At 35.8% G+C, this 27,860-nt stretch overlaps 1 protein-coding gene across 1 annotated transcript in view; it reads left to right on the top strand.

Annotated features, from left to right (window-relative positions):
- Positions 1–6,786: 6,786 nt before the first annotated feature.
- The window catches only part of LOC124366971 (esterase E4-like), a 30,944-nt gene continuing 9,870 nt past the window's right edge, over positions 6,787–27,860 (top strand). Inside the window, exons 1-9 of the mRNA XM_046823608.1 lie at positions 6,787–7,037; positions 10,061–10,210; positions 13,207–13,357; positions 15,645–15,830; positions 16,903–17,099; positions 17,193–17,346; positions 18,917–19,107; positions 19,953–20,091; positions 21,945–22,074. Of these exons, the coding sequence (XP_046679564.1) occupies positions 6,840–7,037; positions 10,061–10,210; positions 13,207–13,357; positions 15,645–15,830; positions 16,903–17,099; positions 17,193–17,346; positions 18,917–19,107; positions 19,953–20,091; positions 21,945–22,074 (1,496 nt within the window). The 5' untranslated portion in view covers positions 6,787–6,839. The remainder of the gene's footprint in view (positions 7,038–10,060; positions 10,211–13,206; positions 13,358–15,644; positions 15,831–16,902; positions 17,100–17,192; positions 17,347–18,916; positions 19,108–19,952; positions 20,092–21,944; positions 22,075–27,860) is intronic.

Raw genomic sequence — 27,860 nt, forward strand, 5'->3', positions numbered from 1 at the left:
GTTACAAAGATGGTGATCAAGGATGCGGCGTTTCCGGTTCTTCCTCAAGAGCTAATGGACACGTAAGCGATATCATTAAGGTCACGTGGTACGGACTCCACATCAGCTGATGCTGTCTTTTTTTTGCACAAGTACTGCTACAAACAAAAAACCTCTCTAGGATTATTTCGTGGTTCTATAAACTGAAAGAATCAAAACGTTTCTTATACATACGGTCAATTCCCTTTCGTTACACTATACTCGTATATCTGCATATTTTACTTTATTCACAATTTATTAGTTCATAAAATCGCTTAAGAACTGGTTGTAGTAACGTGAGTTTTTTTCCAATGTTAAAACCTCAAGCACCTTTTCACTCTTATCGTACTGTTCTGGTAGATGTCTAATTTTAAGATATAATTATTACGCAACTAAATGCTCTTTGGGGTTTCTCATACTCTTTGAATGTGTAAACGACGAAGTACAAAAAAATGAAGTAATCGATAAAAATATCAAAAACCTACGTGCGTTTGGATGCTAATTAATTATATTTAAAATGAGAAATCTTCCATAATTTTGCGGCTAAAAGTAAGATTATAAAAGTCCATGAGGTTTAACATTGTTCTTATAGGGACACGATGGCCTGCTGATGGATTTGTTTTGTAATTTTGCATAGTTATTTCTCTTATTGTCATCTGATATGAAAACGTCTACATAAAACCCGCAACAGGGTCGGAAAGTTGCCGCCGTTTTAAAATGTGGATAATTATGGGATGAACGTCAGCGAAGTCTATCTCTTGAGGGGATTGAATATTGTTGATTTCTGCCTGTCAGCACGACCTCGCCGAGAATTGAACTCGTGACATCTATGTTAAAGAGCTGTGACCCTACCCCTATGTTATGAAGAAGGTCAATTTTATTCAGTTATTCATTTATTGCCATTCCAAGGGCATAAGCCAATTATTTACAAATATAATATAGGTAATCAATATGGTGAATATATGAGTTTAAGTAGTATTTTAAAAGTTATAAAGTGTGAAAAGTTACTAAGGACTGACATTCGATAATATTGATGCAAAACACCTTCGAATAAATCCATATAGTTGTAGCCAGTTCGGAGACCAACCAGAAGAATTGCATACCAACAATGGATTTAGCCAATTGTAAACACACCAATTCATACAATCATTCTAAGTGGTAACCCCTATCGGTAGGTCTAGTTTACTGCGGGTGATCACTGTTGAAGCAGATGGGGTTCGTACCCCAAGTATCGGAGGTTCTTGCTAGCCTCAACAAAGGTGTGCCACCCACTGCCTGATTTGACTAGAGAGGCTGATTCAGAGCTGGTCTCCTCTTCTTTCGGGGACATAAACTTTGAGATTAGTGCCCTAATTCTTCCTCATGGATCTCGATAGGAGGCGGCTCCTACCCCCTAACCTTACCCATCCTGAATATCCTGTCACTCCGAAAGCAGCGCTAAGATCCTTATAGGGCTAGGTGCAATTTGTAAGCTTCTTGTCCTAAGAGAACAAAAAACCCTTATCCGTCAAGCCTCTTACCCCAATATCTCAACATTTGCAAACTTCCATTAGGTTTACCGGATGTAGTTGACTCACACGTTCTTGCTATATCCAGTGTCATAGTCGTAGTCATAATGTTTTATTAACATATTCATTGAGAATGATAATGAGTCATCTTAACCAAAAAATATATACATTTCAGTGTTTTCATAATATTTACAATACGTTAATTTAGTATTTTGATAGTTGGTTAAGCTTCGTAGTTGCCTGACTCTAATTCTTCTAGACTGCAGAAACGGTGGTTCAGCAGCCACTTGTAGATGGTCTTCCTCAGACGCTGGTTGCGGTGGACTTTTGATTTCATCTGGAAGCATGTTCGAATATTTTGCGCCAAGGTACGATGACTGCTTCTCATACATGGTCAGACACAAACGGTGGACAGGTACTGTTGGCGTCCCACGTCCTGACCCCCTGAGCCTTGGCCTACCTGGGAGTTGAAGGCGCTACTTCGTGATTTATACGCCACGAAAACAACAGACTCAGTCTGCTGCTTTCAATGTTTACTGTAAAATTCTACATACAGACTGAACATTTTACAATGCAATCGCTTGACGCTTAGTGTACGAGGGATACAAATAAGAAAACACGACATTTGAAATTATTTAAATTTTATTTGCAGTAATATTAGTTAACAGCAGTGTGCATTAAATAAACATAATTACTATTTTAATAAGTAAAAAACTTATACAATTGTAAAATTTAATTATCTATTTGTACGTGTAAATTTACAGTAGTATGAATAAAATTAACATCTTATTATTAAAAATGTATTTTCGCCACTTAAACCCCATATCCTTAAGCACTCGCCGGAGAGAGGTTTCACCCCGCTGGAAGTTTATTTTTTCCTTTAGCACAGGAAGAAGTTTCTTGCAAGATGGGACAATTTTTTTATTTACATAAAAATCTCTAACAGTGTCCAAGATGACTCTCCTATCGAATCCGTCAACAGTTACGTTTCGATAATCTGGCCTTTTACGTCTTTTACCAGGTGTGCTAAGTTTTACGTTAGGGGTTTGCTTACCTTCGCTTCTAATACGTTTAATAGTTTTCTCAGAAACATTGCAATACTTTGCTGTACGAAGTGTGGCTTTGTTAAGAGGCAGCGACAAACGTTTATTCCTCGACTCTTCATCACAACGGTCAATCACGTTTCTTATTAACTCTCGCTCCCCACTGTGTATCTTTCCACGTTTTTTTAACATTTTCACCCTCCATGACAACTCACTTTCACAATTAATTGCACCAAACTAGCACAAACCACACACAATCCGAATTACAGAAACAGTCCACTCTTACTAAACGCGGCTTGATTTAACACGCAACTGAACTGATACACCGGATGTCGAGTACAGCTGAGTCATTCATCCCAAACAGAGTTGCCAACATTATTTTTGTCGCATAAAAATACTCTCATGTCACAGTTTCTGACGCAAGGCGCATACAATTATACGAACAAAACCAAATTTAAATACATAGGCCTATTTTATGTATAAACTTGTTAAAAAAATATCATCGAAATGTTTCAGAACTATTCAATGATAAAAACATACAGTAATTACCGGCCTAGACAGCATGAAATATATTTATTAGTTAAAGAAAGACTAAAAATCTAGGATTAATATAAATAAAATATTTAATTAGAGTAAGACAAAGATTTAATGAAGAACAAGTTACCAGACAAGCGTTTTACATAGCCTATAAACGTAAATGTTCACAACTACCTATGAAACTTGTTATATTACGTCTATAAGTGTCATTATGCTATAATTCTTAAAAAAAAAAAAAAAAAAAAAAAAAACAAAAAAAAAAACAAAAAAAAAAAAAACAGCTCTCTTTGTGCCGTTTATTGAAAAATAAATGTTTAACACATTTATTTGTTTTAAAAATGTATTATCAATATTTTTCAGTAGTATTTGTTACTGCGGTAAAATTAACGCCTTTATAATCTTACTACTACCGCCTCAATACACGGCTGTTCAACGGTCCCGCCCAGGGGTCAGGACGTGGGACGCCCACAGTATAGCAGTTGTTCGCTCTTCTTGTGAGGAAATTGAGGATGAGAACTCTTCTTATCAGAGGTAGTGTGTTTGCATAGGTGACTACCTCAGTGATGATGAGTTCAACTATCGTAAGGATATTTAGATCTCTGAATATTTGAATTCCTTCTGTGTACATTCTTCTGACAGGTGTAGGCCAGTCAGAAGTGAACTATTCTTAGGGTCTGAGTTGAGTCCTCCCTTGTAAATCTGTCCGATGCGTGTTAATAAGGGAGGACATCGCGGGCACCTTCTTGACGCCCTTTTTAGTTTCTTGTGATGTCGAGAACCCTATCCTGTCTCTCTGCAACACACAAAACTCGTGGCCTCCAATAAAAATGTCGCTGGGAACTTACAACACCAGAAAATATTTTTAGTAACGATTGTTTTTATTTGCCGTTTTACATTTACATCAAATTCCACTTTTTCGTTCTTTTGATGAGCTTCGTGAAATTTAACAACAAACTTTTGAAATGACCGATATTTTTAAAGTTGTAAAAATATATTAATGATTTTGTTATAAATTAAGGTCCTTGTAAGGAATATATCCGTACAAAACTACTACGTATGGTTTATTTGAGAAGACTACAGTATTATTTTAAACTGCTCATGATTTTATGATTTTTAATAAACAAAAACAAAAATAAAAAGACATATGTGGAAAAAAGCTACATACGCTCAGTACAAAGAGTTTTTCGGATAGTTCAGGAACATTTTGTATGTATAAATAATATATAACGCAGGGTGTTTTTATATAATTCATTATTTTACTGAAAGAAAATACAATTTTAATTACAACATATACTAATACAACTCTAGATTCTTAGTTAAAATAGAATACCATACCAATTTATTTTAGGTCTAATTTAAAATGTAAACAAATATTGCATTGATTCAAAATGTTATATCATGAAAGCAATCGTACTTTTTAAATTTTTGTTTCAGTGTTACGTACAATACTATGATTTATAGTTATAGTTATAGTTATTGTAGTCTAATCTCGTATTTATAGAAGAACTCTTTCGAAATCTTGGAACTACTAATTTTAGAAGTAATTGAGTGTAATCTTAACTTATCATTGGCACGCACAGATTGTGTTATAAAACCAAACTGAAACAGCTTTTACTCAACGCCGACAGCTTTGAGCTTTGTCTGATATCAAACATGATATTATGTAAGGTTAAATACTCCTAGTCTAGTTCATTCCTATCCCAATACAATTCTACTTCATTCCTAATCGAATACTTATACTCATGTTCATTCCTATTCATATCAAACATGATATTATGTAAGGTTAAATACTCCTAGTCTAGTTCATTCCTATCCCAATACTCCTATTCTACTTCATTCCTAATCGAATACTTATACTCATGTTCATTCCTATTCCAACACGCTTATTCTAGTTCATTCCTAGTCAAATAATCCCATCCAAGTATTTTCCTAGAATATTATCTTAGCTCTAATTATGATAGTCCAATCTATGTTAAGATGAATAATTTTTGGAACATTTAAGATTGACATTTTACCTATTTACCCATATTCGCCCCAAAAATTAACTTAAATTCTAAAATGCTAGATAAACGTACTCTTAAATATAGAATAGAATAGAATAGAATTTATTTTTGAAAATATTACAATAACCCATTATATACATTGGTATACACAATGTAATACATCAATAAAGTAAGTAAACAACCAAATGCATACACAATGTACAAACCTAATGAGCAAACTTAAATAAAAATGTAACATTCTTGTAAATAAAATTAAAACAAAAACACTCGTAAATTAAAAGAAATATTTTCAAAAATAACTAGGGCCTCTAGAGGCAAGTGCCTGTGGAGAGGTTCCTTTTATTACAAAAATATTTTTTTAGCTCAAAGAAAATTTCAATAAAACTTTGATTTTTTTATAAGCTCCTAAAAAAATGTATTAAAAGTGTGCTGCTGCAGTTACAAAGCAAATGAAAATCCACTTAAATAAATTCAAACTAAAATTTACTGTTACTTTCTTTAATTAACTAGGAATCTATGCAGAGAAGAAAATCTAATTTATCAAAACCCAATAACCACTTCTTTAATGTTTTTGAAAATAACTTTATATTCTCACAACTAATAATTGAAGAAATTATACTAAACATTTTAGGTCCCAAAAAACAATAACTATTTGAAAAAAATGCTAGGTTAGGCTTTGGAACTGGTATTGGTTCTTGCTTTCTTAATTTGTTTTTGTAATTATTTTTTAATTCTGGTAAATTGCCACTTATGACATAAAATATTTTTAAAACTTTATAAACAAACATATATTTAAGGGGAAGAATATTTATATTTCATAATGATGGAAGAATCTAGTTTAAAAGAATCGATAATCGATTCAACGATTCTTTCAGTCATGAATCGATTTGTTAAAATCTTCTGCATTTCTTTTCAGTGGTTCTGTCGATTATATTGTGACAATTAAAAATAACCACATCAACAATGCAATATCAGCAAATCGTCTCATTTCAAATAAAGTTAAAGCAGTTTTTAATAATGTTTTAATATAATTTATTATATTTTTAATTCTACACATAAACTTAATAAACAATTTATGTATTTTGTCTAATACAACATAATTTTTTTGCTTAAGATTTCTTATTAAAATTAATCTATCTACATGTTTGTTATTACGACGGTATGTGAAAGAAACACAATTTAAATGTAAATAAAAAAGTGTAAACCGTGTTGGGGTTTTCAATGGAACAAACCCAAGTTGTGTCGTAAAATTATATCTGAAAATAGAAAAGTTATATCAATATAAGACGTGTAATGTTATTATTAAAATTAAAAAATGGAAATCAATTTTGGGAAAATTAAATACACAATAGTTATTCACTAAATGAACTTTCGTTGATGATGTATAATCTGAAAAGTTGGTGGTGACACGTTGAAAGTTTAACATAATTTAATAATTTTCGTATAAAGTTGGAGAGAATTGTTTATTTCAATCCTGGAAACAAAGGATGTGAATAAATTCGTGCGCACGATTATTTACTCGATTCTTAAAGTAACCGAATCAAAAGGAATAGATTCTTTTCAAACTGTATTATCCCATCACTGCTTTTTCAAGCATGGTATGCAGAACGTATAAAGACTGTATACTTTGAGATCGGCATTTTCCGCCGAAGTTCGGCGCGTACCTTCTAGAGTCAGAGCTTAATTTGGTTCCCGCAACCTTCAACTGAACATTTCGGCTCCCGCCTAGTATGACACCACTCTGTTACGTATGTTGTCTTCTGCTGGTCGTCCTTCCGGGGCCGGCCGTCTCCCAGGACCCTCCCGTGGTCAAGACCAAGTATGGCTGTGTGCAGGGGATCTACGGCACCACTAGGGGAGGCAGGAGGATCGTCGAGTTCCTCGCTATCCCCTACGCCAAACCACCCCTCAACGAGCTGAGGTTCAAGGCAAGTGATTGTCTACTTGTAAAAATAAGAAAATAAATGAAATAATTATATATTTCCACCTCAAAATCATACAATTTTGACAATTGTGAAGGCTAGCATGTCAGAAACAAGGATTTTAATATCAGAGTCCTTTTACATATTTTACAAAATATCGGACTTATACAGTCTTACTCTTTCTTACATAAACGGTACTATAATTAGAACATATATTATGACGAAAACTATGCTGACAACAATATAAAACGTTAAAGAAAAAACACAAACACAAGTAGTCTACAATACCACTTTAAAGATATATATAGGCCTTTTCTACTTCATAGTTTATAGAATTAATGAAAGTATTGCTATTATTTAAATGTTAATGTTATTTTATTGTTAATTATTGATAGTTTATTTTATTGTTATATGCCTTTTCTGCCTCAAAATATATAAAATGATTAACTTTTTATTATTACATTAATGTTACTGTTACTTTTACTTTTATTGGCATTTTTCATAGTTAATATACAGCTATAGATCATCCTAGTTCGTAGTAATTAGTTTACTTAGTTTATTAGAATTGTTATTACTTAGAAAGGCAAACATATAGTTTATTGTTTATTGTTGTCAAATGTCGCTTTCTGCTCACAATTTTGTATATAATGATTAAGCTGAAAATAGTGTAATGTTTGTAAAATTAAGCTGAAAATAGTATAATGTTTGTAAAATTAAGCTGAAAATTGTGTAATGTTTGTAAAATTGAATTTTCTCTTTTTTCTATTGGGTGAAAAATTAATGGTGGTGGAAGTTAAAAATGGATGACTGGAAAATAATTCAAAACTTGTAACATGTTAACTGTCAACCACTTTTCCCGCACGCGCCCTGTGAGGCGCATTGGGATCTGCGAGATTATGTATTGAAACGTTGACTTGAATAAAGAGTTTTGAACTTGAACTTGAAAGATATAATAACTAGAATACAAAACCTACTCTTAACGAAACTAAAATAAAAAAGATACTATGTTTTGTAGTCAACATTCAGCCAAGCCTGGTTTATATTACTAAAATAAATTATAAACAAAAACGCTTACAAACTAAATAGTGTCTACAGTATTTTTTAGTTTATTACAAGATATTCGATAATTACATTACGTTTTCGTGTTCAAGTAACCACTTTTTCTGTAACAATTTCAAATATTTCTAATGGTTTGCTTTTTTAATGAATAATGTAACTGGTTTAGTAGTATTTAAAAAAAACATTGACCTTCTTAAAATACTTTTTAAGACGGTTTTCTAACCATATTTGCTGATATAATTCTCGTACAATACTCTACTCCTAATGTAAAAAAAGGTTTAAAACTTTGAGCACAAAAAGGTGCTGAACTGGTTTTACTTTCAGATACAATAGGAAAGATGACTCCCGCTTACTTTTGTTCAATGTAAATTCGTATAAAAAGTTTTGTAACGTCCTAACCTTCTTTATTAGATTATTAAAAGTTCCCCTAACAATGTATATCTTACTGTAATTTGTAATGAACTAAAGCATAATATTTATGCTTATTTATGCTAAAGCATATTTATTCCACAGGTGGTGTCAATTAATAGATGACTGAAGTTTCACCTCAAGAACGCTTCCGAAACATCTGAAAATTAAGATACATTTCCCGTAAAAAAGGCAAAAGTTAATTTTCTTTGTTTGAAGGTTATTTTTGACGAAGGAAGGATTGTGAAGGAAACAGGATTTTTCCGGACATTTGCCATCGTTCAGTGAAACAAGAAATCAGTAACATTACGTTTCGAGATCTGCAATCTGATCTCTTCTTCAGGTAAAGAACTAACCTAATACATAATTACAAACTAGGTTAAAGTTCTTTACCTGAAGAAGAGATCAGATTGCAGATCTCGAAACGTAATGTTACTGATTTCTTGTTTCACTGAACGATGGCAAATGTCCGGAAAAATCCTGTTTCCTTCACAATCCTTCCTTCGTGAGGACTAAAACGCTTTTATAGTCTGTAAAACACAGTACACAGTATAAAAATCCATACTGAGAAATAATAATATGTAGAAGAATTTTTTTACAAAAGTAAAATTATTGTTGACTTCTGAGCCATTTGTATGTAGTAGGCCTACTTGATCTGCAGAAACCGCTCATTCTCCATTTTGTTCCGTCAAAGTTTCAATGTTGAAAACGATCGACAGCAGTACATGTCGACACAGGAAGTGTCCCTAACAATTTCAATAAATAAAACATATTCGTATATTATAAAAAACCTATTTGTCAGACACAGAGTAAATAGATGTCGGGGTTTAAGAGGCTTCATAGTAAAACGAGATTAAACTGATTTGGTAATAAATTTAAAGTAACAGCTATTATATTAATACTGAATTATTTAAACAATAATAATAGTTTGCTAAAATAGTAATACAACAAATTCAATACTGGTGGAGGAGGGTGTCCGGATCCCCTTGGACTCCCGTGCCGGCTAAGTCCTTGGGGCGTGGTGACAATAGTCTGCATATTTTAATCAACGACAAAATCAGTCTTATTTCGTGCAATTCGTGTTTTTGTACTCAGTGCTCTTGATTACATAATCAGTCTATGAGGAGATATTGCATCCATTAATAAAATCTGTGGACACTTAAAAACATTATAATTGGGCGCGTACAACATCCCAGATTCCCACATCGCATCTTATTCCATATCATTACAGTTGAGCATCTGTAATGTAACCAATTTACTGTTTAATTAAATATGTTCCAAAATCATACTAGGTTAAATTTATGTAATGTAAAATTACTACTGACAGTTAATTGCAGTACTGTTCTTTAATTTTAATCAAATTACATATCATTGGTTACATGAAAGTCCTTATCATATTCATAATCGTTCAAAAAGTTATCACACTATTTCCAAAACTGTAGACCATTTCAAACGTCATTCATGAATAATTGTTTCCTTCAAGCGACATTCTTCTATACCGGTACCTATCATTAAGATTGTCAGAATTTCTAACCACTAATTCAGCCATGTGTTATGTTCAGAGTCCAGAACCACCCGTGCCGTGGGAAGGGGTGCGAAACGCCTCCACAGAACAATCACCCTGTCTACAACAACTAGTGCTGATAGAAGCTGTCAGAGATGTGGTGTCTGGCAGCGAGGACTGTCTGTATCTCAGTGTCTTCACCCCTGACGTAAGTATCTCCCTCGAATATAGCCTACCCACAGAACAATCTCCCTGTCTACAACAACTAGTGCTGATAGAAGCTGTCAGAGATCTGGTCTCTGGCAGCGAGGACTGTCTTTATCTCAGCGTCTTCACCCCTGACGTAAGTATCTCCCTCGAATATACTAGCCTATCCACAGAACGATCTCCCTGTCTACAACAACTAGTGCTGATAGAAGCTGTCAGAGATCTGGTGTCTGGCAGCGAGGACTGTCTGTATCTCAGTGTCTTCACTCCTGACGTAAGTATCTCCCTCGAATATAGCCTACCCACAGAACGATCTCCCTGTCTACAACAACTAGTGCTGATAGAAGCTGTGAGAGATCTGGTGTCTGGCAGCGAGGACTGTCTGTATCTCAGTGTCTTCACCCCTGACGTAAGTATCTCCCTCGAATATACTAGCCTAGCCACAGAACAATCTCCCTGTCTAAAACAACTAGTGCTTATAGAAGCTGTGAGAGATCTGGTGTCTGACAGCGAGGACTGTCTGTATCTCAGTGTCTTCACCCCTGACGTAAGTATCTCCCTCGAATATACTAGCCTAGCCACAGAACAATCTCCCTGTCTAAAACAACTAGTGCTTATAGAAGCTGTGAGAGATCTGGTGTCTGACAGCGAGAACTGTCTGTATCTCAGCGTCTTCACCCCTGACGTAAGTATCTCCCTCGAATATACTAGCCTAGCCACAGAACAATCTCCCTGTCTAAAACAACTAGTGCTTATAGAAGCTGTCAGAGATGTGGTGTCTGGCAGCGAGAACTGTCTGTATCTCAGCGTCTTCACCCCTGACGTAAGTATCTCCCTCGAATATAGCCTTCCCACAGAACGATCTCCTTGTCTACAACAACTAGTGCTGATAGAAGCTGTGAGAGATCTGGTGTCTGGCAGCGAGGACTGTCTGTATCTCAGCGTCTTCACCCCTGACGTAAGTATCTCCCTCGAATATAGCCTTCCCACAGAACGATCTCCCTGTCTACAACAACTAGTACTGATAGAAGCTGTGAGAGATCTGGTGTCTGACAGCGAGGACTGTCTGTATCTCAGCGTCTTCACTCCTGACGTAAGTATCTCCCTCGAATATACTAGCCTAGCCACAGAACAATCTCCCTGTCTAAAACAACTAGTGCTTATAGAAGCTGTGAGAGATCTGGTGTCTGACAGCGAGGACTGTCTGTATCTCAGTGTCTTCACCCCTGACGTAAGTATCTCCCTCGAATATACTAGCCTAGCCACAGAACAATCTCCCTGTTTAAAACCACTAGTGCTTATAGAAGCTGTGAGAGATCTGGTGTCTGACAGCGAGGACTGTCTGTATCTCAGCGTCTTCACTCCTGACGTAAGTATCTCCCTCGAATATACTAGCCTAGCCACAGAACAATCTCCCTGTCTAAAACAACTAGTGCTTATAGAAGCTGTGAGAGATCTGGTGTCTGACAGCGAGGACTATATGTATCTCAGCGTCTTCACTCCTGACGTAAGTATCTCCCTCGAACATACTAGCCTAGCCACAGAACAATCTCCCTGTCTACAACAACTAGTGCTGATAGAAGCTGTGAGAGATCTGGTGTCTGACAGCGAGGACTGTCTGTATCTCAGCGTCTTCACTCCTGACGTAAGTATCTCCCTCGAACATACTAGCCTAGCCACAGAACAATCTCCCTGTCTACAACAACTAGTGCTGATAGAAGCTGTGAGAGATCTGGTGTCTGACAGCGAGGACTGTCTGTATCTCAGCGTCTTCACTCCTGACGTATGTATCTCCCTCGAATATACTAGCCTAGCCACAGAACAATCTCCCTATCTAAAACAACTAGTGCTGATAGAAGCTGTGAGAGATCTGGTGTCTGACAGCGAGGACTGTCTGTATCTCAGCGTCTTCACTCCTGACGTAAGTATCTCCCTCGAATATACTAGCCTAGCCACAGAACAATCTCCCTGTCTAAAACAACTAGTGCTTATAGAAGCTGTCAGAGATGTGGTGTCTGACAGCGAGGACTGTCTTTATCTCAGCGTCTTCACCCCTGGTGCTAATAAAATTGTTAATGATTTGTTCACAACAATTTAGTAAGTTACCCCATATATTTCAAATTAGACAATAACTGTTTGAAAGTAGCCTTTAATCCAAGGAATGTCTCTGCCTTATTAGCATACACTAAACACAATAATGTGCTATTTGTTTTGAAAACATCAGCGTACCGTATATGAAATACTCAATAAGGCAAAAACAGATTTCATAGAGACATCTAGATTCACAGTTTGCTAGATTCAAAATCGTATGTATAACTGTGTATAGAAAATAAATGTTTATAAATCAACTATCGACAAAAAAGGATCTTATAAAAATACATATTTGATGTTCTCTGTGTTACTCGAAGAGAAATAATACTATAACCGATCTAAATAATTTTGTCTTTGTTATTTTTATTATTTTATCAAATGTATGCCAAGAGTTCAATGTTCTAGATCAGTAACAATTTCCTCCACAAAAGCACAACATAGTTTTCTTAGAATTAAAAAAAAGACGATCCCACTGTGCTTAGACCCGAAGTGTGCCTCTTTTCTAGACGTTCCTTTGCAGTGGTCTCAAGAGATTTGACACCTCACGAGAAACAGAATCTCTAAAGTCCTATTATCAGTTTTGTGGCCACATATGAACCAAGTATGCTTCATATCTGTAAATGCCGCCAAACAGGAACTGCCATTTTCCACATATTCTTTTTTGAGAAGACTGCAGAAAAATCCTTCCAAACAAACTTGAACCAGTAATAAAGTCAGGTCACCACCTTCACGGCTCTAAAACCAGAATGTTGCAGTATTCCTTCAAAGTAAGGTCGAAGTTTACTTCCATAACTTGTCCTTTAAAATGTTTGAACATTGGAACTTTATGGAGTGTTAAGTAGTTGTTAATTTGACCAATGAATGCCTTCGGCAGAACGTTGATCAATGTTTTGTTCCTCCACACAGGTAAATCCAAGCACTAAACTGCCTGTCATTGTGTACATACACGGAGGAGCTTATATGGGCATGTCTAGTGAGAAGTTTCGGTACGGTCCTGAACTCCTGCTAGACAAGGATGTCGTCCTCGTGACCTTCTCCTACAGGATTGGAATCATTGGTAAATCAAATCAAAATATTTATTGGTCAAAGACATATAAATGCATAGAATATAGTCATTAAATAGTTTGTATTATACAGGGTATCCCGTACCTCTCTAGACAAAAGTACACCACGTTATTGCTCAGGTCAAGACAAACATATGAGCATGGGTCTCCGATGCTTAGTTATCCATCTATCTGTATGTGTGTGTGTTTTTTTTAATAAAAAATAATTTCTTAAAAACTTATTAGTTAAATTATATTACGTTTGTCTCAAATGTTTATGATGAGGCCAGTTACTGAAAATAATATCATGAAATTATCTTTAGCATTTTCAAAATAGCGGCCATTAAAGCTTTAAAACTTTTAAACATAAGGACCATTAAGTCTTATTATCTTGATTTATTTGTATACACCTTTTTTATTGTTCCTTATGTATTACATGGGACCAAACACACCAAATTTTAAAATAGTAAGTAGACTATCTGTATAGCTGATTTATGATTTTCTATAACTGAGTTTTGATTTTTTATGTTAGGCATTTGTGTAGTGTTCAACAAAATAATTCATAAATTTTTTCCAAAGTACACATAAGTGGAAGATTTTCGTTGTACTGTGTTTGGGGAAGAGTTAGATATGACATAATATTTACTGGGATGATAAAAGCTGTTGAAATATTTTAATTAAAATGTTATACAAACAAATTTTAGTTTTTTTAATTTTTACGTATTTACCAACACGTAAAATTAGTAATTTTTGGATCATAATACATTTTTATACAAATTTTTCACTGTTTCATATCTAAATAGGAACGGGTATAACTTAACAAGTTTCAAACAAATAAGTATTTGAAATACTGGGTGTGAACTCTCTCATAATTAGTGCAAAATATTGAAAATATACACTCGTATAAAAGTTGTCTGTCATATTTGGCAAATAGCTTTTACCAGCTGTAAAAACTTCAAAGCATAATAAATAATCTATGTTTATTTGACTTCTCATGTATAAAATGAGACTAATTACAATGTCATATGTTAACATTTTGTATTAGAGTAATAAAAATTCAAAAAGCTGATCTAGTCGGCCAACGGCACTTTTAGAAACCAACCGCCAGTCGATGTCATCTGTTAAAGGGTTAAATGAATTGTTATCAAAGGGTTAAAGAAGTTTGGGAGTTCTTCAGATTTAAAGCAACCGTTCACTTACAAAAAATAAAAATACATTCTTGTGCACAATAATTTACAATGATCTTAAATTTCAGTTTTTACTTTATGGAAAAAATGGCATTTATATTAGACCCCGGCTTTCTTGTAAAAGCTACGAACATTTAAAGCAATATACGTTCACGTGTGAAAAAGTGGCAACCTGCTCGGGTATTTCTATCTCTTCACCAAATGGTAAATATATAGTAATCCTCTCAACCTTTGCAAGCAGACTCAAAAATGTCAGTTAGTTCATTCCTTGGCCACCAGAAGCGCATCACGCATAGTTATCATTCTTGCCACCAGGTGACTGTGTGGAGTTAGTTACAGCTGTATCTGCTGTGGAGCGCTGTTGTTGTTACCTTTTTTTACTGACGTATGTACACATTTTTCAGTTAATAACTACGAATTAATACAATCTTTTAATTATGTGAAAAGCTTGCAGATATTAATGTTTAAAGTGTAGGATTTTTCATTTCAGTATAAAAATATAAAGAATAAACAAAATAATTCCATCGTTTTCAGGACTTTCTCGTAAATGAAGTAAACACTAAGTTGTTACATTTATACACCAATACCATATCTTAAATTTTCATGATGTAACCAATTAGAGGTGGTGCTTTAGTATTATTATTTAGAAGTTCTCTTGATCAGTCATTTTTCTCAAACTGGTGATAGAGTACTCATCCATCAATTACCAAGTCATGCCATCTTTTGTGAGTAAATGTTTCAATAAATACTGCCTCGATGCTTCAGTACTTGAAACGTGTGTTAATGATGTCTTTAGGGCACAATAGGGGCAGAAATTGATGTTATATACCTTTATTGCCTTGTGTATTGCTTGGATTTCAGCATCCTTATTTAAATGTTGCAAGAACGTAGTCAGGACAAATTTGGGGAGGGGGTCCAGACAACTGATATTTTTCCGTAGTGGACAGAGAGTAAGGCCCCATTTTGTTCCTTAAAAAGTTCTTGACCCGACTTTTTGTTGAGGAACGATGAACATTTAGGAGGGGAGTCCCGATATCTTTAACCCCCTCGCTGGCTGCATCTTGTGTTCACGCTTCTTTCAACCTCTGTCTGACAGTTGATGTTTTGATCGCAGGTTTTATGACCACAGAAGATGACGTCATCCCAGGCAACTTCCACATGAAGGACCAGCTTATGGCGCTCAAGTGGGTCAAGGAGAACATTGCCCAGTTCGGAGGAGATGTGGACTCAATCACGTTGTTCGGCGAGAGCTCTGGGGCTGCCAGCACTCATCTGCATACCGTGTCCCCAGCCAGCAAAGGTTTGTAGGATACCAATCCTTCATTGTGTGGAATCACCTCTGAGACAGAATACAAGCTTGACACTCAGAATTAATTAATTCCTTTCTACCATTTCATTTTTCAGTATTTGAAAAGGAATTGTTGTGGAACCAAACCAAATAAATGCTTTAGACAAGGTTATTGTATTCCTAGTGGCAAAGTGTTCAGAACTACGAGTAAATGGTGTTGGCTAAGACATTGATCTTGGGGTAATACAATGATTTCTTCTTCTTCTATGAAGCGGCCTATTGCCATGCACTTAAGCCTCAAGGGCCTTTTGCGCACCCCGGAAGTACGCCATGAGGCCTACCAGTCTATGATTTTAGTAGTTCCACAAACCACCAAAAACAACCTATCAGGTCCTCCTGGGGAAATTCACCACCCTTGTCCAAACTACCAAAGATGGCATACCACTCCCTTGTTATTGCAGGACAATCAAAGATCAAGTGTTTGTTGGGCAGTTTCATCCTGCTCATCACACATTCTACCGAGCGGATCGTCCCGAAGGATGCCGACTCTGTGAAGATGCTTCCTCAGGTGACCATGTCCCGTAAAACAGACCTATAATCCGAGAAGTCATCAAATTTAAATGCTGAAATATGTCTGCCTCGGACAAAACAGTTTGTCTCTACAGTATTCTAACAACTATTCCTTTTCTTCTGTATGATAAGATCCTTGAATAAGTTAATGTGATTGCATAGTAATAGTTCAAAAAATAGTTAGCTCAATTCTTTGTATGGCAATTAAAAAAATATTTTCAAGTTAAAAAATGGTGAATGGTTACAAACTTAAAGTTTTTATCTCAACAGAATGAAAAGAAAAAATCTTCTTGATGACTCTTAAATACTACTAAACTATTCATTAAAGACACCTTTTAGAAACTGTTTTGGAGTCAGGAGCACTTTACAATAGTAGAAACATCTTTATTTAACATACCATCCTGGTATGTAGGTGATATGCTGAGACCCAAGGTGGAAAGTCTGAGCGATGATATTAAAAAATATGTCGAAACGTTTCAGAGCAGTTTTGTAAAACTGAAACTTGTTCTTGCAGGTCTATTCCACCGAGCCATCATCCATAGCGGCAGCGGCCTGTGTCCCTGGGGATACGCAGAACCAGGTGTTCTAAAGAAGAGAGCTGCTGTGGTCGCTGAGCTTGTCGGCTGTCCTTTCAGCCCATCCAAGGACTTCCTTGCATGTCTGCAAAAACTGCCGGGAGAAACGATTGTCCGAACTAACAAACATTTCCTGGTACATTCATATCCATCCTTTCTTCTGAATCGTTGTATTCTTTATGATCTTTGTTCTCCTAATCTGTGTGTTCCTATTCCTGTGGTCTAACAGGTATGGGATCTGGACCCTGTTGTGGTGTGGAAGCCGGTGATCGAGAAACCTTGTGTCAAGGACGCGTTCCTCACCAAGAGTCCTTGGGAGCTAACCTCAACTGTTCCTGTTATATTTGGCATGAACTACGCTGAGGGTGGGATCAAAACTTGCAGTAAGTGTAGAGTTGTATTGCACTGATTGAGAGCACTCTCAGTTGATGGGAGAAGCAGTTAATTATTAATGGTAATTAATGTATTAGAGTAGAAGCTGAAGTAAACAATAGAAAGGAATTAAAATATTGTATTCAATCTCCACGATAGCATTGCTGTGAATGGTAAGTTCAGCTCCATTTTATATTTCGCTTAGTACAGCATCACTGGCACAGACTTCTCTCCTGGAATCTAGAGTCAACGTCCAACTGAAGGGATTAAAAAAGTCGGCAATGATAAATTCAAAACAGACTCTTTGCATCATTTTGACATCAGAGACATCTAGAGTACAAAATCAAGTGCAATCTAGATGAATAGTTATTCTCATCAGGAGTTTTAAAAGCCTTTTCTGTACTGTTTTCATAAATTTTTGAAAAAGATGGTAACAGTGAAATTGGTCTATAATGAGACACCTGTTTTATGCTATCTTTCTTGTGAAGAAGCAAAACTTTATCCAATTTCAATTCATCTGGAAAAATGCCTGTCACAAAAGAAGAACTGATAATGTGTGTTAGCACTTCACTTATCATAGACCTAACATGTTTAAAAGTTACTATAGGTACTTCATAGTAACTTGACAATATTTTGACTTTGACTTTTGAAATATTTTGACTTTGACTTTATCAAATCTACTTGAGAACATGATATCAAAATAATAAATAACGTCTTCTACTTCACTCCTATTAGTTGGCTCCAACTTCAAATATTTACAGAAATATGCATCTGTCACCTCAAATTTTTTAATTTCTCGCTATCGTAACATTGTTTTGACCTGACTTGATATCCACTATGTCAACAAAATTATTAATAAATAAATCACCTACCTCTTTTGTGTCAAGGGTAAACTTTGATTCCTTCTGAAGGATAGTGTGATTATATATTTTAACATCATTCCCCATATCAAAATTTACTATTTTCCAATTGGTTTTCGAAATATTATTTGTTTTTAATGTTATTGTAAAAAAAAATTTTTAAGTTAATAAAATATTTCTTTTTATAGAGCTCCTTCTTCTCTTTAACTGTATTATTAATAGATTTGTCTTTGGTATTTTGTGCAAGCCTTGTTAACTGTTAAATTTCCTTGTTTTGTACTTTAGTAAATTGTTATTCAATTATTATTTTTTAAATTGTTTACTTCCTTTTTAGGGAATGCTGCAACAAAACAATAAATAATATTACTGTAAAACGTATGACATTTTTCTTGAATAGAAGCACAGAATACATTAATCCAGGTTCCACCCTCTTGTAAAATACCCTTATTTCATTAAAATTAAAATTTCTACATTAAATGAATGGGTTGACGTTTACTAATCTTATAGCCTATATTGAGTGGAACTGAAGAATATTACACCTGACATTTGTATTAAAAATAAACTCAGATGTAACATCACTCAAAATAGAACAGATTTGGAACATAACTGTCAAAACTGATAATTATCAACTTTTCAAGTAAATACCTTGTCCCTGGCACAAGTGTTTTTAAAAGGATAATCCTCTAGAATGTACTTGAACATTTTACTATTGCCGTTCAAGGTGTGACAGGGGGAGACGTCAGTTCAAAGTTCAAGCAGTGGAACGCTGAGTACGACAGTCTGGCTCCGATCTCCTTGTTGTACGGAGAGAGATCTCCCGACTCTGCCGCCATCACCAAGGCTGTCCGGTCCTTCTACTTTGGGTCCGATAACACGGAAATAAAACCCGACATGATAACTCAAATTACACAGGTTAGAGATCATACCCTAACAATTTTGGAGCAAGTGGGATATTTTTTTAAATTTAGGTAATTTCTTATAGGATATAGATTCTTTGTTTAAAGTTCAATGAGGGCAAGGGCTGATTCATAAAAATATTATAAATGGGTTGCTAAGTCCATTTTTTGTACAAACAGGATGTTTTGAAAAATCATACTTGTGGGTTTTCAGAGGTAAAACCTTAAAGTACTTTGCGAGTTTGTTCTGTCTTGCACTATGGCATTGACTTTGTTTTTAATTTTAGCTTAAAAGCATAATAGGATTCCGGACATTTGCCATCGTTATATGTTACAAAATGTATAACACAATGTTTCTAGGATTTAAATCTATTCTTTTCATCAGATGAGAGGGAAATTAATACATAACAAAAGAAAGAAAAGGTGACAGATATACCCTAAAGCTGCTGGAGTCCAGACAGGAGAAAATGAACCCAGGCGTTGTCACTGCACAGGGATTTAAATCTGTCCTCTTCATCAGATGAGAGGGAAAATACATAACAAAAGAAAGAAAAGGAGACAAATATACCCTAAAGCTGCTGGAGTCCAGACAAGAGAAAATAAACCCAGGCGTTGTCACTGCACACGATGCAAGACATGAGCACAAGTCACAAGCACGAAAAGCCAAGAGCACAATCACACGGTACACCAGCACAGGCAAAAGTGGGAACTTTCTTTCTCTTCCTTCTTTTGTCATGTGTTTATTACCCTCTTACCTGTCCTTATCAGTTTAAAATAATGAGTTCATATTATAGCCTAGTACATTTTGTTAATGTTTTTAAAACACATTTTGCAATTTTCAACTAACATGCTGCATTCCAGATGTACTCTGATACCTGGTTTGTCAATGGAGTTCTGGATACTGTAGAACGTCACCAGGGACCCAAGTACCTCTTTTACTACACCTACAACAAGACTTTCTCACTATGTTCCATATTTTGGAACAACGAAGTTGACTTAGGTAACCCTTCTTTTTTATTAAGAAATTCATATTTTAATTTAAAATTTCAAACAGCAGAGCTTAAAGCATTGTTTATTTATTTGATTTATAAACAAACACACACACCAATAATAACGAAACTTTATTTTTGTGTTCAATGAACACACATACCCTTGTACCAACGGATATGCATTATTTAATGGCTACAAAACTGAAATGATTGACAAGATGATAACAAAGAAAATTATTAGCCGTGGCAAAACTGGACACTGCTTTTCACAAGTACAATTATTAAAATAAACCAAAATAAATAAATCCTCAATGCCTACGAAACGATTTATATACAGAAGAACCGCATTGGATTTAGTAAATAATGAGCCTGGAACTTTCCAAAATTTACCGTTACTGCCTTAAACCTAATTAAATATTAATTTTTACATGTACAGTAGACATACTTCCTGGCCTTTAAAATTATATCTCATTGAGTTTTAATGACGTGTGTTTTATTTAAGTCTAAATTGTTTGTATTATTATTTTAACCACTTTTTCAGCTATGTGGGTCTGATGATGTGTTTATTGAACACGAAAGGCCTCACAAAAATAAAATTTCGTCATTGTTTGTTTATAAATACAGTACTTGATTGCAATAAGAAGAAGCTGGTAGAATGAATTGTTTATTTTTTATAAAGTAGAAGGAGCAGATTGCATGTCTTGTCACAATAGTGTCCAGTTTTACTGGAAATCATAATCCCAGGATTACTCCACAGGTATTATATATCATTCCTTTTGAAACCGTACATCGCCGCTCGCACACCCACAGCAAACCATCAGGGAAGCGCGCGCCCATGGTGGCGAACGGGATGCCGGATCAAAACTAAACTAGGTAAAAAAAAGAACACCGTGGTCAGCATACTCAGGTTCATTTACTAAGACAAAACATAGGCCTATCTAGTCAATATAAATATATAAGTATAGATACTATAAATAAAAAAAATAAAAAAAAAATAAAAAGTGCCTGCAGTAGTATATTCCTCAAACAATCCTTATCAGGTGCACCTGCATACAAAAATTAGAAACGCCATAATTTGAAACAAGAAATGCCAATTCCACCCGGTATCCTTCGGCTAAGGGCGGGCTCCTAATGAAATCCAAGAAATAACTAAATAATATCTAAAGCTAACTTAAAATTAAATAACAAAATATAAACTATATAAATGGCAACAATAACAATAACAAATAAATAAAGAATATGAGCAGGGTATCACAGATGTTGACTAGTAGAAATGTCCATCATGGTGGCCGTCCTTCAGCAGAGCGCAAAATCGAAGGTTCTCTGCGACCACGCATGATGGAGAGATGACAGCAGAAAATCAATTCATCTCCTGGACCTCATCAGTGAGGGGCCGTAAACTTAGCCGCACATGTCAGAATGAGAACAGCTCAGCAAAACTAAATAAAACACTTAGTTAAACAAAAATATAAAACTGGAGCTACTCCTAACTTGTACACCACGGCTCGGAGTCTTTGCCACTCTACCGGAAAAGCCAAACGCCTTCAAATGGTCAGTGGCCTCTGCAGCCAATAAACCACACACACATACACTATATAAAACACACATGAGCCGGGGAGATATAGGTATTGAACCGGCTCACTTTCAGTCCTTCATGATTTCTCTATCTTGCACTCTGTCTCAGTTTAGAGTGAGCGATACGTCTTTTTCCTCTTGTCATAAATCCAGATTTCAACATCTAAAGTTATAAAAACACAACAATCTATAGATGGAACCATTCCTTGTTGTATTGCACTTGAATTTATTGTAGTAGCAGAAGTCAGAACATATGACAACTGATTCTAATCTTGCCGCATATTTTCAGGTGCCTGTCACTTGGACGAGTTAACAAATCTGTTCCCAATGGAAGGAAACTATGCTAAGGACCCAAACAGCGCAGATTACAAACTTTCTCTCAAGATGATTGAAATGTGGACCAATTTTGCAAAAACTTCGTAAGTGCAAGAAGTGTAGTTGTTATATTCGTAATTTAGAACACTGAAAATTTGATTTTGCAACTGGCTGGTCTCCTTTTGTTCTCCGAGTTGTGCGATGTTATTTTCGGGGCAAGCGAAAATATTCGCAACTTGCCAGATAGCCAGTCGAGCTGGGTTAAAAATGTCCAGGGTTCGAGAATTTCATACAACTATTATTTATTGTTAGGAGTCGAATCAGAGGGCCCTGCGGAAGAAATTGATACTTCCAAAATAACGTTGGGCTTACTTCATCACGTAACTCCAATAAAATTTTGAAGAAGTAAAAAATAATCTTGCTCAGAAAAATAAAAATTTCTTGTTCTAGGAAAGTTATTGTTCAAGCGAGTTCGATTTTCGAAAACAACTGTATTGTTTATTAATATGTCGGTCAGTGAGGAATTACAAGTAAGCTGAGTAGTTTCCACTGATAACTTGGTCGGGGAGTCGTATACAGTAATTATTGAGCCCGGGGTTGGAATAATTAATCGGTTAAATAATGATGGTGAGTAGAAGCTAAATACAAAATCAAAGCAAAATATGAATAGCAATGGCAAACAAAAGCAATATTCAAATAACACCAATAGCAAATATACAATCTTATAAATTAAAGATTAGCCATGCACCAATATCACAGTGCAACTACTATATACATAAAACAAGCACTAACCATTAACAAAAAATATTTCTACGGGATGCAAAAGCTAGATGAATTTATAATATAAAAATATACTAAGCTGTATTTATTCTGTAGGCAAGTGTATAGTTCCAAAATAAAATATCAAGTTTACTTTCTCAGGCATATAATTTTGGAAAATAAAAAAAACAAAGTAATCACTTATAACACACCATGCAGAATTACCCTACCATATGGAAGCTAAGATAAGGTAAATTATTTGAACCATGCAATAATGCTACTAAGCTAAATTACTATAAATATCAGGGCTCTATGAATATCAAAGGAAAATTCAACACTTACCCTATCTGTACAGTTCACCAGAAAAATAAGCTAAAATATCGTTAAATAAATATTTTGAAGGAGGTTATCGGGTTGAGGGTGTCAGGACGTTCGCAAAAATAAAAAGAAAGGGTTGCGAGTCCCAAAATATATAAAGGAGAAAAATAAAGATAATCACTTACAAAGATATAAATAATTAATAAAATGAAAATTAGATTGAACTTCAATAAGAACGAAAAATATTTCCGAGTAGATTAGAGATTCGCCAAGAAATGTGATAATACTCAGACAACAGAATGATGGTCGAGAAAACTTTATACCTAATATAAAAATTTACATCGATTGAACATAAGATTTAGTTTATGAGGACGGGGTCGGTGGGAAGAAAGTATTTATAAAAGGAAGTCGTGGGTATAGAATGCCAGTACTATCGCCGGAAAGAAAGCAGTGGTAAGGCGAGTCCCGACTGTTATAATTTTTTTTCCGGGTAGGAGATAATTGGTAGGAAAGTTCGTAAAGGAAACTCGGGATGAGGTGTCAGATCGATCGCCAGGAAAAGAAATGCGAGATCTGAAAAATTTAGAAAGGAAAATTTTAACACAGTAATTAAAATTTAGTCGAAATGACAAAAAAAAATAATCTGAGTAATTGAATTCTAAATATAAGTTAAATTGAAGAAAAGAATAACTTTAGTAATTCAAGTTGAAAAAGTAATTAAAGTTTCAGTAAATTGAGAAAGTCAAATATATTCTATTTAAATTTAATTATACCCTTAAATATCAAATAAATTATTAAGAGTATATTTAAAATCAAACAATTATCTTATCAAAATAAATCTATAACCATCAGACATTAATAATATATTTCAGATCGATTAATTTTCATGAATGATAAATAAAATATTAAATTCGGTTTCACATAAAAAAAATTTGGAAGAATTGTTGATGGCGGAGATAAAACACTTTAGTAAGGAACAGGGTCGTTGTTCCTTACCTGGTGCTTGGTGCTGGATATCGGCGGCGGGCGTCGAGTCGCGATGTAGTCGTTCAGCGAGCGGGGTCGGGGGAAGGGGTCGAAGTAGTGGTGAGCAGCGGTCGTCGGCGGTGTCGCGGTCACTGGCTGTCTCTCTGTGTCTTCAATCGGCCGTCATTATATAGGTTCGCGCGATCGCGGGGGTGGGGGAAGCCTTCTCCTCTCGCCGTGATCGGAGGGGAAGCGGCGATATCCGTGCGGGCACGGACCTGCCAGATAGCGTCTGACTCATCGTCAGTAAAATAATTATTTCGCTCCTTTTATGATAATTCTAAAACTCAAGTCGTTATTCGTAATATTAAAAAAAATTGTCTGTTCTAATTTTTTCAATTTTACTAATGAATATTTTAAATTTAAATTTAATTTTGTATGTTAAAAAAAATAACATGTTACACCCCATCTGTACTTCGGGAAACAAAAAAAGAAGAAAAAAAGTTAAATGTGGTATTTGTATATAGATAAACAAAAAAAATTACCGTAGTTTAATCTCCTCTTGTATCCGTTTTGAAAGTTTCTGAAATGAAATGAAACAAACTAAAGACTCTTTTCGTACGAAATTAATGTTTTAATCAACAAATAAAATAAAATGATAACATATTCTGGTAAGAAAATATAACTAAAAACAAATTGCAATCTGCATAACCAAAAAAAAATTATTTAACAAAACTAAAATTTACACTAAAATATATTACGGGCACAGTCTTTCACAATACATGTAATGGCTAGAAAACAAAATCAGATCTCGCTTTACTAAGAAAAATAAACAAAAATCGAACTCGAAAATATAAAATCTCTAAGGGAAGGATATTAGACACGCCGGGTACAGGAGAGTGGCAGTCTTACAAGGAAGAATTTGGGATAGAAAGGTGATTTGTTGTAGGAATACTAGTCTACTAAAGCAACTCTTGGCGCCAAAAAAAAACACATCGGGCAACCAAGAAATCATACAATAATATAGGTTAGTAGAAAGGAAATTATGGGCACACAACAGGGCAACAGGAATCTAGTGTGCCTCCAAGGAAGAGTATGCCTTCAGATCCTTCGTATGGGCTCGGCCTACGTCTTTTCCTTGGAGATCTCGAAGTTCGAATATATTCCATCCTATTTTTCTATAAAGGATGTATGGTCCTTCAAACTTTGGTGCCAATTTTCCTGCTATATTCTCAGCCGCTGAGGAAAGTGTATGGCTGCGCCTCAAAACTTGTTGGCCTATTACAAAACTGTTATCTCTTCTTCTGAGATTATAGTAATGAGCTTGGCGAGTGTGTGCTTTTTCCATGTTTAGCTTACATTTTTCCCTTAATTTTAGCATGAAGTTCATTCGAGTTTCATGTATATCGATTTCTCTAGGTTTAACAGCACCTTGAGTGGCATTCTCTAATACCTGACCGTAGATACAGTTTGGAGTTTTAAGTTCTCTGCCAAAATTGAGCATGGCCGGGGTAAATTTTGTTGACTCGCTACAACATGTATTCAACGCAAATCTAAATTCATTTAAATGTTGATCCCAACTACGATGATCATTTCGCACGAACTGAGAAATCATAGTTTTTAATACGCGGTTCGTTCGCTCTGTTGGATTACTCTGCGGACTATAAGGTGCGGTTGTTTTGTGAATTATTCCCCAATCACTTGTAAGTTTTTGGAAGATTTTCGAGAGGTACTGCGTTCCGTTATCTGTCAGTACTACTTCTGGAGCACCATATCGCATCAATATAAGGTCTTCGAACTTTTCTGCCACCTTCTTAGCAGTTGCTGATGGTAATGCTACAATTTCTACCCATTTGGTAAAGGTATCTTGGAACACCAGGATAAATCTGTTTCCTTTACGAGATCGAGGTAAAGGTCCCATCAGATCGCTGGTTACTGTGAACCAAGGTCCTTGGGGGCGTCTGAAATGCATTTTCCCCACCGGTTTACATTGTTCCACCTTGTATCTCTGGCAAGTGTCGCAATTTTTTACATATTTTCGAATATCGTTTCTCCATCCAGGCCAAAAGTATCTGGCACTGATTTTCTGGATCGTTTTGTTTACACCTAAATGGCCAGCTGTTGTGCTGTCATGATTTTCTCTCAGTACATCGGATTTTAGAGAATCTGGTACGCAAAGTTTCCAATTTGTTTTTGGGTCGGTAGATGATTTATCGATTTTTCGGTATAGTTTATTTCCTCGAATGGTGTAATCTGCATATTTATTCGGACTTGCAGATACCTTCCGAAGCATTTTCGAGTGCCAATCGGGCATAAGTTCGCCTGAAGCTGTTTCTAGCCTTGGTTCCTTGGTTTTGAGCGATAGTTGCCTCCGAGAGTTATTCGAACTGTCGTTGGCGGTGCTACAACCAACGGTTGAACCGACTACAGGATCACAGCTTGACGTGTCGATCGGATACCGGGAGAGTGCGTCTGCTACTCGGTTCAGGACTCCCTTGCGGTATTGGACTTCGAAGTCATGTTGCTGTAGTTCCAGCATCCAGCGAGCAAGTCTTCCAGATGGTTTCTCCAAACTCATCAACCACTTTAAAGCTTGATGGTCAGTTATCGCAATAAACTTGTACCCTTCGAGGTACGGACGAAATTTTTGAACGGCCCATACCAGAGCTAGGCATTCTTTCTCGGTTACGGAAAATTTCTTTTCATTCTCGTGTAAAAGTCGACTCGCATATGCAATAACCTTCTCCCGCTTGCCAATAGTTTGGGTAAGCGAAGCCCCTAAACCTTCATTGGAGGCATCCACGTGGACCACAAAAGTTTCCTTGAAGTCAGGGCAGGCTAAGACCGGTGCGGTAGAAAGTTTTGCTTTAAGGGAATTGAATGCTCGTTCTTGAGAATCCGTCCATTCCCATCTATTCCCCTTTCTTAAGAGTTTCGTCAATGGCTTAGATATGTTTGCAAAGTTTTCGATAAATCGTCTGTACCAAGACGCAAGTCCCAAGAAACTCCGTACTTGTTTTACAGTTTTAGGTGCTGGAAAATCCACAATTGATTTAACCTTTTCTGGATCCGTCTGGATTCCTCTCTCGTTTATTACGTGGCCAAGGTATTTCAACTCCTTTTTACAAAAGTTACATTTTTCCATATTTGGTAATAATCCTGCATTTCTAAGGCGTTCAAACACTTCTTTGAGAAGTTTTAAATGTTCTTCGAAAGTTCGGGATATCAGCACCAAATCGTCTAAATAGGCAAAAGCGTAGGGCTCAAACTCAGGTCCTATCACTTGGTCTAGCAATCTCTGAAAGGTAGCCGGAGCAGAGTGTAAGCCAAATGGCATGACCTTGAATTGGAATAACCCTCTGCCGGGAACGGTGAAAGCCGTAATTGGTCTACTGTTAACTTCGAGAGGTACCTGCCAATAGCCATCCTTTAGGTCGATCGTGGATATATAGCAAGCATTTCTCAGTTTGTCGAGTATCGCACTTATTTGTGGAAGGGGATATGCATCCTTCTCACTGACCGCATTAACTCGCCTTAAGTCGATGCAACACCTTACTTTTCCATTCGATTTCTTAACCAGCACTAGTGGAGAGCTCCAAGGACTAGATGATGGTTCAATGATGCCTGACTCCAGCATCTTGTCAACTTCTTTGTCAATGATCGCCTGCATTGCCGGGTTGCGATAATAATACCTCTGTTTAATGGGTGTATCAGTTTTAAGGCGAATTTTATGTTCCACTAATGTCGTGCGACCAATAAAACCATCGAACAAATTCAACTGATAATCAAGGAATTCTTTCAGTTTTTTACTTTCTACTTCTGTTAGTGTCATAACGGCATCAGTATG

The sequence above is a fragment of the Homalodisca vitripennis genome, chromosome 7, assembly GCF_021130785.1.
Source record: "Homalodisca vitripennis isolate AUS2020 chromosome 7, UT_GWSS_2.1, whole genome shotgun sequence".
Lineage (NCBI taxonomy): Eukaryota > Metazoa > Arthropoda > Insecta > Hemiptera > Cicadellidae > Homalodisca > Homalodisca vitripennis.